The sequence below is a fragment of the Sander lucioperca genome, chromosome 9 (assembly GCF_008315115.2).
Source record: "Sander lucioperca isolate FBNREF2018 chromosome 9, SLUC_FBN_1.2, whole genome shotgun sequence".
Taxonomy (NCBI): domain Eukaryota; kingdom Metazoa; phylum Chordata; class Actinopteri; order Perciformes; family Percidae; genus Sander; species Sander lucioperca.
The window spans coordinates 35,926,770-35,942,769 of NC_050181.1; the positions used below are offsets into that span (position 1 = coordinate 35,926,770).

At 39.1% G+C, this 16,000-nt stretch overlaps 2 protein-coding genes, 1 long non-coding RNA gene and 1 other non-coding gene across 6 annotated transcripts in view; 2 read left to right on the plus strand and 2 right to left on the minus strand.

Annotated features, from left to right (window-relative positions):
- LOC116037411 (ceramide synthase 2-like) lies at positions 1-9,679 on the minus strand. 3 transcript variants are annotated; one of them, XM_036005087.1, is made up of 11 exons: positions 9,433-9,679; positions 8,125-8,303; positions 7,092-7,209; positions 6,289-6,407; positions 6,014-6,071; positions 5,869-5,919; positions 4,058-4,150; positions 3,673-3,801; positions 1,328-1,437; positions 1,035-1,188; positions 1-838 (listed from the first exon to the last, which is right to left on the minus strand). In XM_036005087.1, exons 2-11 carry the CDS (start codon positions 8,289-8,291, stop codon positions 626-628), a joined length of 1,212 nt encoding a protein of 403 aa, XP_035860980.1. In that variant the 5' UTR covers positions 8,292-8,303; positions 9,433-9,679; the 3' UTR covers positions 1-625. The 3 variants fall into 3 exon arrangements, with proteins under 3 accessions (XP_035860980.1, XP_031137165.1, XP_031137163.1); XM_031281305.2 differs by having other exon boundaries at positions 8,125-8,292; positions 9,412-9,576; XM_031281303.2 differs by having other exon boundaries at positions 8,125-8,295; positions 9,412-9,576.
- On the plus strand, positions 278-350 carry trnar-ccu. Its single transcript has one exon. It is a non-coding gene; the product is annotated as a tRNA-Arg (tRNA).
- LOC116037415 overlaps positions 6,207-16,000 on the plus strand; it is a 19,995-nt gene continuing 10,201 nt past the window's right edge. Inside the window, exon 1 of the long non-coding RNA XR_004101865.1 lies at positions 6,207-6,217. This is a non-coding gene — a long non-coding RNA (uncharacterized LOC116037415). The remainder of the gene's footprint in view (positions 6,218-16,000) is intronic.
- LOC116037414 (cortexin-1) lies at positions 13,478-15,626 on the minus strand. Its single transcript, XM_031281312.2, has one exon. It carries the CDS (start codon positions 15,188-15,190, stop codon positions 14,915-14,917), a length of 276 nt encoding a protein of 91 aa, XP_031137172.1. The 5' UTR covers positions 15,191-15,626; the 3' UTR covers positions 13,478-14,914.

A 16,000-nucleotide genomic window follows, 5' to 3' on the forward strand; every position in this document is an offset into this window, starting at 1 on the left:
AGAAAGAGTAAAATCTTGATTTTATTTCCTGCATTTAAATGTCTACGGCATGTTGTGTAACAATTTCATTATTTTACAATATTAAACAAACACTTCTGTCTGGGTCTTACATCAGCTATCTAATATAAGTTTTCATCTTTTGTTTTGCTATTCTGATATTTCTTAGTTACAATTAAAGAAAGAAAACAAGCAAAGTGACTAAAAAAAGCATTATAGTGTCTGTGTCACTATCACTGAGCAATGAATTGTGAACAGTTGTTCTGCAACAACTGCAGCAGCCCCAGTGGCCTAATGGATAAGGCACTGGCCTCCTAAGCCAGGGATTGTGGGTTCGAGTCCCTTCTGAGGTGTGTAGCAGAGTGGCGCAGCGGAAGCGTGCTGGGCCCATAACCCAGAGGTCGATAGATCGAAACTATCCTCTGCTATGTCAATATTTTACAAAGATTAATGATGAAACTCTCATCACTTGTCTAATTCCACTCTCCATTAAGTGTGAAGCAGTGGCATCAGCATACACAATCTGTAGTAAACATCATGAAGAATCACATATTTAATTTTATATCACTCAATGTAAACCAAGGCTGTTTCAATTTTCAAAAACTGACTTTCTGTAATAATCAAGACTTTAGTCAGCTTTTCGCATCTTGTCGGCTACAGACTCCCTGTGGTTGGTCAAGTTATTCAGGACACAATTGTTGGTCAGCATAGACCGTTGGGAGTTCAGTTTGTCTTTACTTCTCTCCCAACAATGATCTCCTCCTTGATCCACATTTCTCCCATTATTGTCCTCTTCTTCTTCAACGTCGCTCTCTTCATCACTGCGTTCATCTTTTTCCAGCTGGAGACAAAAGCAGATACAAGGTTTAAAAAAAAAACAACAAAAAAAACGTTGTGACAAAACTGAAGAACTAGTCTTATCTGAGATGTTCATTTAGAAATCGACTCCACATGTCTATTCATATCAAAGCTACTTTGCAAGGATTACAAATACTAGTCAGAGATGCTCTCTGTTTGATTTCACTACTGATTCTCACCTTGCCTTTCATGAATTTATAAACCATGCGCAAGATTAGGCCAGCCCAGAAGATGTGAAGAACCTGCAGCACCATCAGCAAGACGTTGAAAAAGTAGTAGCCGGGAAAAGGTTTAAAATCCTCCATGGACAGTACCAGAGTGGTATGGATGATTCTGTAGGTATCAAATGATAAAAGGAATGTTGAAAAAGGTGTTTCTGACAACAGACTACAAGTCAGCCATGCTGCATGAAGTAGTTAAACATTTTATTGCCAAAAATGGAGAAAAAAAACAGCTTAAGAATAAACCTTACTTGGTGGGAAAAATTACCAGTCGGGTCACAAGGAAGACCATAGTAAACACAACAAACAGCGTGTCACAAGTTCTCCTCCAGCCAGTGCCGTAGTTGAACATCTTGGCAGACTGCAAAATACACATGAACAAATACAAACCATAATTGAAGCTAATGTAAAGCGAAGTCACTACACTAAACAAAACGTGGGTTAAGCATTAGGCAAAACGAGTTAATGAGCCAACACTGGGGATTAGAATAATAGGTAAAGAGGAAAACATGTTGTCAACATGGGGAAATAAAATGAAATGAGGAAATGAGCATGTATAAGCTTACATGCTCATTTTTGTCAGCTCAGTCCATTAAGCGTCTGTAACACGAGCAGACTTGCATACATTTGAAATGTTATCAGCATCATTCGTATGTCTTTATTGTTGTCTTTGCTGTTGTTTCTTTTGACATGTTTTACTGAGTGCAAGAATCCAGCACAACTTTTTTATGTATACTAGTACAGTCGATTGCTTGGCCTCCTGTATGGCTGCTTGCAGCTGTCTCAAATGTCACTTAGTACATTTACTCAAGTACTGCACTAAACAATTTTGAGGTACTTGTACTTTACTTGAGTATTTCTATTTTATGCTGCTTTATACTACTCCACTACATCTCAGAGGCAAATATTATACTCTTTACACCACTCCACTTTATTTGACATCTGTAGTTACTTTGCAGATTTAGATTATTAATACAAAATATAATCAACTAATAAATGATGTACTATTAAAGATTAAGCTACATAGCTATATAAAATAATAAAGCCCCAGCTTTACCAGCTACAACATTAGTGCGATAGCACATGAATGCATCACTTATCATAATTTAGTAATAATATTTATTATTCTGCATAATGAGTACTTTTGCTTTTAGTACTTTAAGTATTTTTGATGCTGATGAAAGATCTAAATACTTCCACCACTGTGGCCTGCCAACAGAGTTTATCAGTACTCTTTATGTCATGTTTTGGTGAAACAGCGCCCCCCACCGGCCCATTAATAACAGTTCAGGCAGAGAGTGGTACTGCAGCACGGGAGACGGCGGGAAGCTTTAAAAAACAAACACAAAATTATAATAAATTCAGAAGATGAAGTTCTGTGAGAAGTTGATGAGAGATAAGCTGCTAACAGCAGGAAGACACCACCGCAACTGTAGAAAGCACTGCGTTGTGTCAAAGTGGCCTAAATGTCACTCTGGCCGGCCTGACTGCTTTTCCTCTGTCACGTTAATGAGAAACACGGCAGTGTGTCTCTTCTGTAATTAGAGCCGCGTTGTTATTTCCTTGTTTTTGTGAACACTGTTCTGCTGATACAGACACCAGCTGAGACTGTGTAGCCGGTGAGCAGTTCATGACCTTTTAATCTTCTTTTCAACTTCATTTGTTGACACCATCATTTTATTTTTAATTTTTTCACTGCCCACTCCCACGCAGCAGAGTTAAAATTGCAGACAGCCAGGTGAAGATGAGCTGCAGTCAGTCTGCAGAGCCCTGACTCTGCATCAACATTAAATATTAGGCCTAGTTAATATTCTTAGAGGGATAGCGCTGTGTGTGTGTGTGTGTGTGTGTGTGTGTGTGTGTGTGTGTGTGTGTGTGTGTGTGTGTGTGTGTGTGTGTGTGTGTGTGTGTGTGTGTGTGTGTGTGTGTGTGTGTGTGTGTGTGTGTGTGTGCGCGTGCGTGCCGGGGGCAGCATGTGTAGGGTATAGCTCTGTTGGTACTGAAACCAAGCAGAGATCGATAGACAGACAGTTAGTTTGGTTTCTTGCCTGCTTGCTTTTTGTGGTTGATAAGGTTCAAAACTATTAAGCCTCTGCTACGGCCTCATATGAGTCAGACAGACAGACAGACCGTCGGACAGAGATTCCTTCCTTTTACAGATAGATACTTTCTTTAAATTCTCATGTAAAATCCATTGTTTTGTACAGGTGAACAAAGGCCACCTAGGGCTGCTAAAGTACTTTTAGCTATCAGGCCTCAATCACAGGATCTGCCTGCTCAGACTAGACACAATTCTACTTTCTAAGAACAACTTCAAGCACAGAGTAAACCTCTAATTGTAGTTTACTTAATTTAGGCAGCCAGTTTGTACAGCTTCACAGACGCAGACATATGGCCAACATGGAGGTGACTCTATAGTGACATGCCCTGAAGAGATTAATTCTATTTGTAAGGTCCCCTGTGCCTGTTTGGCCAGGGCCCTAGAGCCTGAATAGATGACATGGTTAATGTACTTAATGTACAAGTTGTTCTTTTGAATCCCACCGTTACATGAAAGCAGCATGACAGTGGGAGAGCATGTGAGATCAAATGTTACCTCGAGCAGGATGTCAGAGGAGTCATGAAGCAGCATGACCAAGGTGCCGATGCGAAGGTAGTTGGCACAGTAGGAGAAACTCAACAGGAAGATGGTAGCCAAATGGTGGATCACCTGTTCTTTAAAATCCTGCCAAATCAAACATGAATAGTATGTACTCAGTGAAATTAAACTATCTTCGTATGTCAACAAAATAATTTGTATAGTCACTGATTAACCATGTGTTAGTGACATTTCTCATTGAAGCAGAATTGTGCAACACTTCAAATAAGAAATATGACCATGCTGAAGCAAACATAAGGCTTGTACCTTCACTTATGTCATTTTCTTAAGGGAAAATGTGTTTTGAAGCAATGTAAGTTAGAATGGATGTTGAGGTCCTCACCTTCCTCTTGACGTCCACAGAGATTCGGAGTAGCAAAGAGCCATAAAAACCCAACTCTAGCATGTAGTACCAGTAATGAGCTCTCTCCATGATCTGTGGATAAAACATTATTCAATTGAATAAAAAAAAAAAAAAAAAAAAGATTCAATAACACCAGGACATTTACCCCTGGCCCTGGCACAAAAATGAAGCCGTGGCGGCCATCAGTGGTTAGCAACAGAGGAACAAAACTCATAATGTAGATGAGAATTTACAGTTAATAGCTACATTCTTTCAGTTAAGATTTGTATCGTCAAACTTTGTCTTTAAAGCCATTTGTTTTTGAAGGAAGGGTGTATGGAAGGAGAGCAGCAAATGAAGTAGAGCTAAAGCCATTAGTTGATCAACAGAACATTAACCTGCAACTATTTTGATAATACATGTTTTTAAATCATAAATGTAGCTTTCTTAGTCTTCTGTGATAGTAATACTTATTATCTTTAGGTTTTTGACTTTTGGTCGGACAAAATAAGACATTTAAAGACGTTGAGCTTTGTGAAACTGTAAGAGGTATTTATACTTATTGCTAATATTTTATATGCCTATATATTAGTAGTGAAAAGAAATCCTCAAAAAGGATTATAGTGCCAGTGTAACTGTCACTGACTTGCCTACAGTGGCCTTTCCAGCAGCCCCAGAGGCATGCATATGCACCGTCCTCCTACACTATTTATAGGCTATTGAGTACCAGCTGTGCCGTGCAGCAGAGTGGCGCAGCGGAAGCGTGCTGGGCCCATAACCCAGAGGTCGATGGATCGAAACCATCCTCTGCTATTTTGACACTTTTAAAGTGAACATCCTTAGGGGGGATTTTTATCAAGAAAAATCTAATTCATAATGAAAGTAAGCATAAGTAACATCCCTAAAATTAAGTTTTTGTTCTACAAATATATTGTTAGGGCAGAGTTACTCTAGATGCACTAACAGGCTGAGTTAAAGGTGCTCTAAGCGATGTTGGGTGACGGCACTTCTTGTTGACGTTCAAAGTATTTTCAAACAAAACGGAGGCTAGCTCACCTCTCCTTCCTCCTCATCCCGTCCCCTCCCCCTCCCTTCCGTGCTTCGGCGCACTAACCCCCCAACACCCACCCTCAAATTCTTCTTGTTGGTTATTGGCTGGAACGCTGGAAGACTGTTTGTTATGTTTCGTGGTGCAGGTTTGCACAATTTGTTTTTGTTGGCGTTTGTGGAGCCTGGGCTGTCTACATAGACCGTGTGTTAAGGGGACAGGCAGCCCGCGGATAGTGAGGAGATGTTTGCTGTATGTGACAAAAAATGTTGTAGCCTAAAAAATGCGTGACATCGCTTAGAGCACCTTTAAATATCAATATATAGAGCTAAAGAAACCAAATTTTTCATAGCTTGATAGCAATCCGATTTAAATGGCAGGAGAGACCTCTGGCAAACAATAGGAATAAAATATATAAATAAAACATAAACATGATTGTTCTTATCTTCCTAAAAATGTAATTCCTTAGTTATTGAGTCATTTAGATGTATTTACCCATAGGATGAGTAATTCAATCGAAAGGAAAGTGACAGAGTATTCATTGTTCTCAGTGACATGAATAAAGACGGAGAATAGTTCACCATGCTTTACCATCATTTCCTCTTTAAAACAAATGTAATCTGTTTCCTTCAAAGTCAGGTTTTAGAGTCAGACTACCCTTATAAACTAATCAAAATGGATTCCACATAAAACAAGGCTCTCCTCATCATGTTTTAATGTAGGAGGACAGTAACGACAAAATGAGATGATGTTATGTCTTCACCTGAACTGGATATTTCCTCCAACATTCCCTCAGGTCCCAGAACCATGGTCTCTGTAGAGAAAAAAAAAATAAAGACGCTTTTAAAACTATAAAACTTGAATAGCAATGTCATTGCTATAAAATGTTTTTTGAAAATCATACTCACATCAATCAAACAGGCTAGTCCAGCGGTGAAGGCTGTGATGTAGAAAAAGAACCTCCAACTGCCAAGAAAAAACACGTCATCAGACAGATCAGACAATTGAACGTCCAATCAAAAGGGTGTGCCTTTTTTTGATAACTCTTGCGATAAGTTCATTAAGGGGTTTTTCCACAGCTGTCTCTTGGAATGAGTGGTGAGGAAAGTGTTGTTGAGGGAAGTAATCTGTAAACTGAACAATTAAAGTGTTGTGGAGAGAGAGAGAGAGAGACAGCACTCACGCAGCTTCACCAAACTTCTTGGTTTGACAGGGCCTGTCTTGGTTTCTGCGAAGTCTGAACCAGGTCTCAATCTGCCTCTGCGTTTTGCCACACAGCGACATCAAATTAACAATTTCACTCTGAAACAACAATGGAAGGGAGAAATCAATGGAATGCGGAGGGATGGAGAGCTGAATGTGATCTTGGAAGATACTGGGTATAATAATGTAATCAGAAATGGCAGGCATGAAGGAGACAATGACAAAAGGGAGAAAAAGATAGTGGCAGAGAGATAATATCAATTTCACTATCTGCTAAATGGACAGTGGTGTTAAGATACTCCCAAAGTGTTGTCAAAGCAAAATGTACAAGTGTTAGCTGAATAAGTGAAGTGATGTTTGTGTGTAGGCGTTTTTAATGTCTCCTGAAGCAGATGGATTCTTATCTGCAGGTTTTGTAAACAAACAGGACTGCTGGGATTAATTAAATTGGGTTGTGTGATGCGGTGAAGCATTTTTATATTCTTTGTTAGTATTTTGTATATACATACAAGCATTTCTAGTTTACCCAAAAGCTGAAAGAGTATATGACTTAATGTGTTTTCCCGTAAGGATAGGATTACCAGGAACAAGGAACTGGAGCAGTCACAAAACACTTTCCTTGCTTTTCACCCAGAACATTATTGCAACAGCAAACTAACAAGAGGAAGTAAATGCTTAAATTGAGCATTTGAGAAATTAAAACCAACTTCTTCTGGATGATGTTCACAACGAGCTACAAATTGAGCCGAACATGCATGCCTGCTGAGGCCTTTTCAGACTAACCTGTGTCGGCTGTCTGCTCCTCTGGGTGTAAAACGACTCCAGCTTTGGGGAGGGGGCAGCAGTCGCTTGTATTCTGTTCTTCACCCCCAAACATCGGCCCATGGGTGGGGCAAAAAACCTGGCAACAAAAGACAGCTTACATAAATTATATACCGCTAACACACACTGTGAGACAGTCAGGCCACCAGTTGTTCAGCCATAAATACATAAATATAATCTGAACAGTATATATCTGTTCATATATATATAAATATATATATACACTTATACCTAATACAGAAAATATGAGATAACAGAATATTACAGAAGAAAGTAGCACAATATAGGAATAACAATGACATTTTAATTAGCTTTAACAAGCCATTTGATTCCACTGACTGTTACAACAGTTAACACTCTGGAGATATAATGAACCAATCCAAACCCCTGAAGACTATCTGTGTGGTGTGTGTGTGTGTGTGTGTGTGTGTGTGTGTGTGTGTGTGTGTGTGTGTGTGTGTATATATATATATATATATATATACACGTAAAGGTTTTGTTATGTTTTGTTAAAGGCTTGTTATGCACTACTATGCCCACTGCAGCTATAGAATGCAACTACCAATAGTTTCTCTCTCTCAATTTTATGTGGGCATGAGTTTAATAAGATTTTGGGAATAAAGATCAAAGTGAAAAGCATCAGATGAGGAAAAAGCATTTAATGCAAACAGGATTTTGTTTAAAGCTATAATTTAAAATAACTTTAATTTGAAACCCCTCAATTTAGTGAATAACATTTCTATTTCTTTCTGTCTGTCTCTTTCTAGTCCCCAAAGGCCTCTTTTTTTTTCCTGATGATACCAATGCCTGCTCGCTCACCCATAGGAAATCAGATTAGACGATTGGGTATCCTAAGCTGTATTGTGTGTAGGTATTTTTTCAGGTCAGGCAGGATGGTTTAAGAGAGTGTTTGATTGTCGTCCTGTAAAGCCTACAATAACCCGTGCACACCACCCCAGATCTTGACAGAACAAAGAGATCAGGTGTGTTTTACCTCTCAAACACGTAACGTAGAGCAACAAAGCCCAGTGCGAGAGGCAGAGCTATGAGAAGGTCCCGGGGTCGTGCTCGCTCAGAGTCTGCCAGCTGCTCCACGTCTCTCCAGGTCACTCCTGGAGGAAGCCAGTAGTCCTCCCTCCAGATGTCAGGCAGCAGGTCCATTCTGCTGCAGATGGACAGGCACAGGCCAAGAAGAAAAAGTAAACACGGTGATGTTTAGCTGAGGTTTCCACATAATAAAGCCTCAATTCAACCAAATGTGATTTATTCTGGTTAAACCCAATCTGGGACATTGTGCACTTGGATTTAAGTAAGCAGTGAGCCAAGTCAGACCTCAGAGGCCTCTAAATCTCTTTTCTATCTATGAATCTCTGTACGACGCATCGTTTGCATCAAATCACAGAGCAGATCACTGAAACAATGTTGGGCATCTTGAATGGCTGTTATGCTTACAAAGGAATGTATACTACCTAGCACGTCATGACAGAATAGTGGACCTCATAGCAAAGGGCATCGCCAACTATTTTTCACCCTTAGTAAGAATGTACAAGCATTCCTGTGTCAAACATTACATGTTTCATCTCAGCAATAGTAACCCAGGTACTTTTGCACATCGGTCTGCTAATACACCAGCTGTTGTAGTGGTCAATGAAGAGTCCAACTGCACCTTTTACTTATTTTATTTATTTCAGGTTTATTTAGCAGTGGCAATGCACACTAATAACACATAAATAAATGTAAAATGTGCCAGAATTAGCCAGGAGGCTATTTTACATCTACTGTCCCTTGGTCTATCATATTAAAGAAGGCTTTATGACCAAGGTGATTAAATGCCCAAAAATATTTTTGTTATCAGCTTATGGACAACATATTTGCCACATCTCATACCTGTCTCAACCTCAACTACAACAATACCAATTAAAATATGGATACTATTATTAACAAGTCACAACAAAGCTATAAACAATACATTAAGTTTTACATCCTTTATTAGTAATATTACTCCGTCTGTCAACAATGCCACAAAACAACCATACATGTAGTTTGCAAAGCTGTAAAAAACGAGAAAGGCCCTGCAATAATAAACTATATTATAAATACCAGAATAAAAACCATAAACTCCAGTACCACATGCTGATACTGTACACGCCTACACAGTAATATAGAAATGTCATCTATGTTGAAAACCAGTTAGAATTAACAAAAGATTAATTTCCACGGTGAAACACACCAAGTTGCAGTTCAACTGTTGAAAGAAATGGGCTGCATAAAAGAGACTCACCTGGCGGCAGCTGTACGGAAATGATGAGCTGATAAATCTCGAGGACAGAAGAATAAATCCACCTCAAGCTGTGAATTTGTTTGAGCCAATTATTTGGCTGTTAATGCGCCTCAGGACCGCTGTAACCCTAACGACTTCACCACAGTTGAAGTGACTCGTTCAGTCATCACGGTTCATGTGTCAAGTTAGGCGCGACAAAGAGACGACGATACTTATTTCAAAATAATAATAATTTGATGGCAAAGACCGTTTGTAATGGTTTGTAATGATTTTTAGTCACCAAAATGAAAACGTGGTTGCTAAAAGACGTCCGTTTTTGTTTCCCAAAGCACGTTTTTCAGAAGACACAATACAAACAGACAAGTGCAGATGCCTTCAAATGTTTAATTAGGTAGGCTAGCTAACTTACGAGGCACACAAAAAAACATATGAGGCACGGTCATAAAATATTTTCCAGCTAAATGAAGTAGATGTTTGTTACCTTCCAAAAACATTTTTTTTTTTTAAATTAATTTCAACCCATGTGTTTCACAGTTCTGTACAGCCAATCAACACCAACTGCTTGTGAAGGTAACCCAGGTGTGCTTTTATTCTGAAGTCTTCCGGTATTCTCTGTCTTGATGTTGTAGCTTGACGGCAGAGCGGCGAATGAGACACAAGGGGCGTCTCCTGCTCTGAGCGACGGTTCACTGCTCAGCATGGGCAACAAAGAAAACACTGAACATCAGTAGTCTACACTTTGGTCTAATACAAACTGACATGGTTTAGGCTAAGCCATTTCAGTTCAGTTTATAAGCTCTGTAACCTGAATACATTGAGTTAGACAGTTACAGCAGCAGTGATAGGCTATGTAACTTTTGAGAGAAGAGATAACATATTCGTCTTTTTACAAATTCAAAGTTCAAAGTTGAAATCATGAGCAATAAAACACACTCTGGTTCAATTATTAAACCAGGTTCAATTATTAAACCAAGGTCATGGATACTGTACTTAATAGTTAACATAAAATGCTTGACACATCTTTGAAAGGAAATACCAAGTATATCTTATTACGTTTCCTTATACTCACTGTAGATATAACATACATCTCCTGAGTTACCACTCAGTAGGAGACTGTTAGGTAACCCTAACCCCCCTAGCAACAATCCAGGACATTTCCAGGACTTATTTTGAAGATAGTTTCAAGGTAAACACACCTGTGTCCACACAGACGTTACTCTGAATAAATGTGCATGCTGTCCCTGAGGGCTTTGTGTTTGACTGCTTTAAGACAAACTCTAATAACACACACTCCCTTAAAATACACACACACACACACACACACACACACACACACACACACACACACCCAGGTCCTCCTCACCCCATCCTCCTCTTGAACCAACGCTCTCTGCTGATAACCCTTGTCTGTAGGGAGATAAGCCAGCTGTCTGCTGATAATATCATTACCGTTTTGCAGATGAGCTGTCCTTTTTTGCTATGCTCATCAGTCAGGACCGCAGCTGTGTTATGTGTCAAGCATAGCTGTATTATTAAGTCATGTTTACGGGACATACTGGGAGATAGTACTGTAGCAGAGTTTGTGTACGTTTTACAACAGACAAACATGATTTGCTTGTTTGTGGATGTGGGCTGTGCTATCTGTTTGTTTGTTTGTTTGTGTGTGTGTGTGTGTGTGTGTGTGTGGGGGGACTAGCAGAAAATGACCTTGTCCAGATTCAGGAAGTTATTTGCATACTATGTGCACCTGCCTTGTCTGTGTGTCCCATGGATGTGGTGTGTCCATGAACTGAGACAGAGACACAGGTGTCTTATGTGTGCATGTAAAATAAAAAATGAAAAGAGAGTGAAAGGTTATCAGATCTGCTGAGGCTACAACACCAGCCATTGCAGCTACTTACTTCAAATGAAGCTACAGTCAAATAACTTCTTTATGTCTTTTAAAATATGATAAAAGTACCATTTGAATATTTTAGTGTTTTAATAAATGCTAAATAAAATGACAATAATTATAGTAGTATTACTAGTATAGTTTATATTTATTTACACTCTCAACCACAGCAATATTGTGGCATGTTGAAATGTCACATACAGTATGCTTACCCAGAACAGTTTCTGTCATGCATGTCAGGCCTGAGGTCATGTTTTTCTGTGATGCAGCCTTATTTACATATCTGTGTGAGACATGCAAAAGTGTGTGTACGTGAGAGAGAGATGGGAACTGAGAGCCTTTGTTTGTTTTTTTTATCAAGGAGGTTACTTGTCAGGACCCACTGAAGCAAAATCTTCCCTGTGAATTCCCGGACTAATGAGTGGGGGAGGTGGGGTGGGGGGGGACTGTAAACTGAAAAGGGCTGTTTTAGTCCAGTTAGTCTGGCTGTGTTTGTGCCAGGTTTATGGCCCCAGATAACATGAATGTTACAGTGGAAGACAACATTAACATTATAGTTAAGGTTTCTATGCTTAATGTAGGCATATTAGTGCAATAGATATATGTATTACTGTAAGACATGCTGATAGCTTTTAGCAGTTGTTAACACTTTTCTCAGGACTTAGAGCTTTGAGCTAAATGCTAACATTAGCGTGCTAACATGAGTCATAATAACAATGCTAACATGCACATTATTTTAGCGGGTATAATCTTAATCATGTTCACTGTCTTAGTTTAGCATATAAACATGCTAACATTCACTAATTGCCACTGAATACAGCTGAGGCTGATGGGAATGTCATTAGTTTAGCAAGTATTTGGTCATAAACCAAAGTATTAGAAAAAACATTATACTTTGACCTGATGATGGTGCTAGAGGAAAAGTCACCAATATTTCTTTAATTCATCCAGAGGGAGACGTGAATGTCTGAATGTCTGCGATCAGCCCTACAATAGTTTCTCTTTAAGTAATAAGATACTCTAGATGATATCAGAACAACTCTTGAATGAATGTACTATGGAAGTGGACACTATATAGTTTATCATTTAGTCAGCATAATAACTTTTAAGTAAGGGATTGTATCCAGTATGCACTCATTTTGACACTAATCCTTTTTGAAAAATGAAAACCATTTTCTCCATATTTCACTTTCATCCTAGCCCTTTCTGAAAGTCACACATTTCTCTCTTTATTTTCTCAAAAACACATTTTCTTAAAAGTGGATTTGAATGAGCTTTTCCTCATAGTGTAGAAGCACTTTTGAGCACTGATTGATCAGTGTACTCACAATTGTGGTTCTCAAAGTATCCTGAAGAGGTCTCAGCGAATCAGATGGCTAAATTCCTGAGTGAGAGTGCTCACAAATTGAAGTCTAAATCTAATACCAGGATGAAGCTGAAAGGGGAAATATGGGAAAAACCCAAATGAAGATGTGTTCAGGAAATGCACTTTAAAACTATATGACTTCAACTAACACATTTTTTTTAATTTTTTATAATTAAAATAATATATACCACTGTCTTTAATACAGGAGTCCCATAATTCTTACCTAAATCACTTTAAATATTTTTGTTCAGTGCTTTGACTATTTTTTTTGAGATGACCGATGCAAATCTTTGAAAACATTCAAAGACTCATCCGAACAACTCATCTGAACAAGCAGAGTGCTGTGATGAGGGTCTAAGTCACTCAGCGGAGGTATATATTTTATCTTGGGGGGTGATCTGACTCTGTGCCGGTCCTCATAAATTAAATGACTGTGTCTCTTTAGGAGCCTCCAATTGATTATTCGATTGATTTAATTTGCTCTAACTCTTGCTTATATTGATTGTAGGGCGGCAGTGAGGACAGCATTTGCTCAAGTGAAAGTTAGTGTGTTATATATGTGGTGCCTGTGTGTGTTTGTGTGTGTATGCGTGCGTGCGTGCGTGCGTGTGTGCGTGTGTGCGTGTGTGTGTGTGTGTGTGTAAAAGTGCCTATGAGGCTTGTTATGCACTCCTATGCCCACTGCAGCTGAATGTAATGTTTCTCTTTCAATTTTATAAGTGGGCATGTGTTTCATTAGATTTTAGGGATAAAGTTAAAGTGTGTGTGTGTGTGGGGGGGAGGGTCTGTAAAGTGATGAAACTATAAAATCAAGATAAAAGATTTTTATTTCAATAAAAAATGGAATGCCAGTTTAAAGAAACATTAGGAAAATAACTTTTTTTACAACCAAGAGTCTACATCCAGGAAGATGGACCATATGCAATAGGTTGGTATTGATAAACAGTCATTTGGTCATCATTAATGAAACAAATCAACTTTTTAACAAATCAATCAAATATCAATACTTAACCTTTTTTTTTATAAAGAGAGGACTTTTCACTTTAATAAGGGCAGAAACAATATTACAAAACAAGTGGCAAAAGGTAAGATTAGTATGAAATAGATATAAGCTTTTCACATATTCCTACAGGCACTGACAGAGTGTTATCACTGTGAACTGATTTGGCTGGTGCACTAACCCTAAAGGCAAAAAGGATTAGGGAGATGAAATTGGTATACATGCATTTCATAATCACAACTGAGCTTCGTAAGCCTCTTAAAGGCATTGCGACATGAAATAGCAAAACCTCAAATAAAAATATGTTGCGTTAACTGTTATGTATTATAAAACATCAGCTTTCATAGTGAGATAAGATTGAAATTTAGGACACAGTGAATTTGAAAGAAAATAGAGACAACAAACAATCAAGTGATTCCCTTGAATTATAGAGGCTTTGGTTAGTTAGGAATCATTTTACCTGAGGATCATGTTAGAGGTGGTACAAATACCTTACAATATCCAGCATAGTTCACATTAAAAATAAAAGGTTTCCAGTTTCAGAGAAACTACGACATCTTCTGAATTCTTGGTTCAGCTGCATTTCCAAAAAAGGCTCAAACCTGTCATTTTTACATTTTAACAGTAAAATGGCATATACAGTTGACAATCTTGCTTTAAATCTGCTGTACTAATGCGTATTAATTCTGTCTAAATGACTTCCATGTCTGCCCTAAACTTATTTGATTTCTCTTTTATTCAATCAGAGCCTCTCTTGCAGCAGCTCTGCTCTCCATTTATAATTCAGCCCTGGGATTTGTAAACACATTATAGAATTACAAAATGACATGACAAACAGGAGTCTTAACGTAATGCTGCGATACTGATCACTGTCTTCCTGCAGTGTTACTCTAGAAGCTGCAGTGTGACATCATAGACACCATAAGTCTCCAATAAATCATTAATTACTGTGAATTAAAATGGATCCAGGACTTCCGGTATGTCTCCTCCATTTCTCTCTGAATTAAATCCTCATACAGATACAGTTTAATGTTATTTTTATGCTGTTATCTTTACAGCATTGCATTCCAGTACCCCATCCAAACAACCAACATGCAGTTTCTTTCATTTTCAGGAGCTGAAAACTTTGGAAATAGAAGCTTTGAACAGGGCACGGAACAAACATCATCCATCAAAAGTCCCTCAAAAGAACCTTTACATATCTCCAAATTCATCCCTCTCTCCATCTCCCGATCACCCCTTATCTTCACACCAGCGCATAATCAAACTGTCCTCTGTCCAGCCCCTCCTTATGGTCCGTCCACGAGGATGCCGGCATGCTGCTGTACGGGTCTAATAAGATACGGATGCAGCGGACAACCAGAAAGAGCAGCAGCAGCACGAGGAGGCCAACGAAACACAGGGCCGTTCCCTGCTCGGGGTGCCCTGCCGTGGGCTGCAGCACTGCTGGGCCCCTGGGGAACCCGGGCGGAGCAGGAGAGGAGACTTCATAGTCCACAACCCAGTAGTTTGTGTCACTCATCGTGGAAGTGAGGGAATGTTTTGAAGGTTGAAATCGTTTACTGTGTAGATTTTATTTCAGAAGAGATGAGGAACGTGCATGGCTCTGCAGGGTCACCTTTGTTAGCGATTTCTAAACCCAGAAGGAGATCACATGTTGAAAATGTGGCAGATGTCAACAGTTTGAACTTGGCCACAGTGTTTCCCACAAGACACAGGGCAAAGAAATAGTTTCAGCAGAACTACCGCGGGGAAAATTAGTAGTGCAAATGAATAAGCACTCTGGCGAGCCGAGCAGCAAGCCGAGGCATGCTCAGTGAGTGTTTAATTACAGTAGATCCCTCAAGAGTAGTCAACAATACAAAAGCTGTGGTCAGAAATCCCAATCGAGTGGCTGAAGATGATGTTCCATGGATCAATCAAAGTTCTCGCAGGCTGTAAATAATCTGCGTTTTAGTGCTTCAGAGAACGTTATGCTATTGAATCACTTGAATGGTTTGGCCGTGTTGCAGTGAGTTGTCTATTTTCATATCTTGAGTCACCAGGAATGCCTTCATTTGGGGATTCAGTCATCAAGATACCTGAGGGGGGAGGGGAGGGGAGGGGGGGGGGGTAAATGACAAGATTATGGCTGGGTTAAAATAATCCATTCTCCAATTAAAATCTATATTTGTTTGAGTGATCTCATAACGATTAATAAAATCCTGAAATCGATCTTTAAATATATACGCCTTTTCACCATGGATGTGTGGAATTGACCCCCTTTTTGGGTGTCAATTCTTAGTGTAAACATTAACCTGGTGCATTGTAAAAAAGATTTGAGGGTTGCTTC

Excerpts from the sequence above, each read along its gene's own strand:
- LOC116037411 (XM_036005087.1), bottom strand. The coding sequence starts at position 8,291 with ATGGACCTGCTGCCTGACATCTGGAGGGAGGACTACTGGCTTCCTCCA. Across the intron at positions 1,189-1,327 it reads CTGGTAATTTTTCCCACCAA|AATCATCCATACCACTCTGG; the intron begins GTAAGGTTTATT and ends TGATACCTACAG. Across the intron at positions 839-1,034 it reads ATAAATTCATGAAAGGCAAG|CTGGAAAAAGATGAACGCAG; the intron begins GTGAGAATCAGT and ends TTTTGTCTCCAG.
- LOC116037414 (XM_031281312.2), bottom strand. The coding sequence starts at position 15,190 with ATGAGTGACACAAACTACTGGGTTGTGGACTATGAAGTCTCCTCTCCT.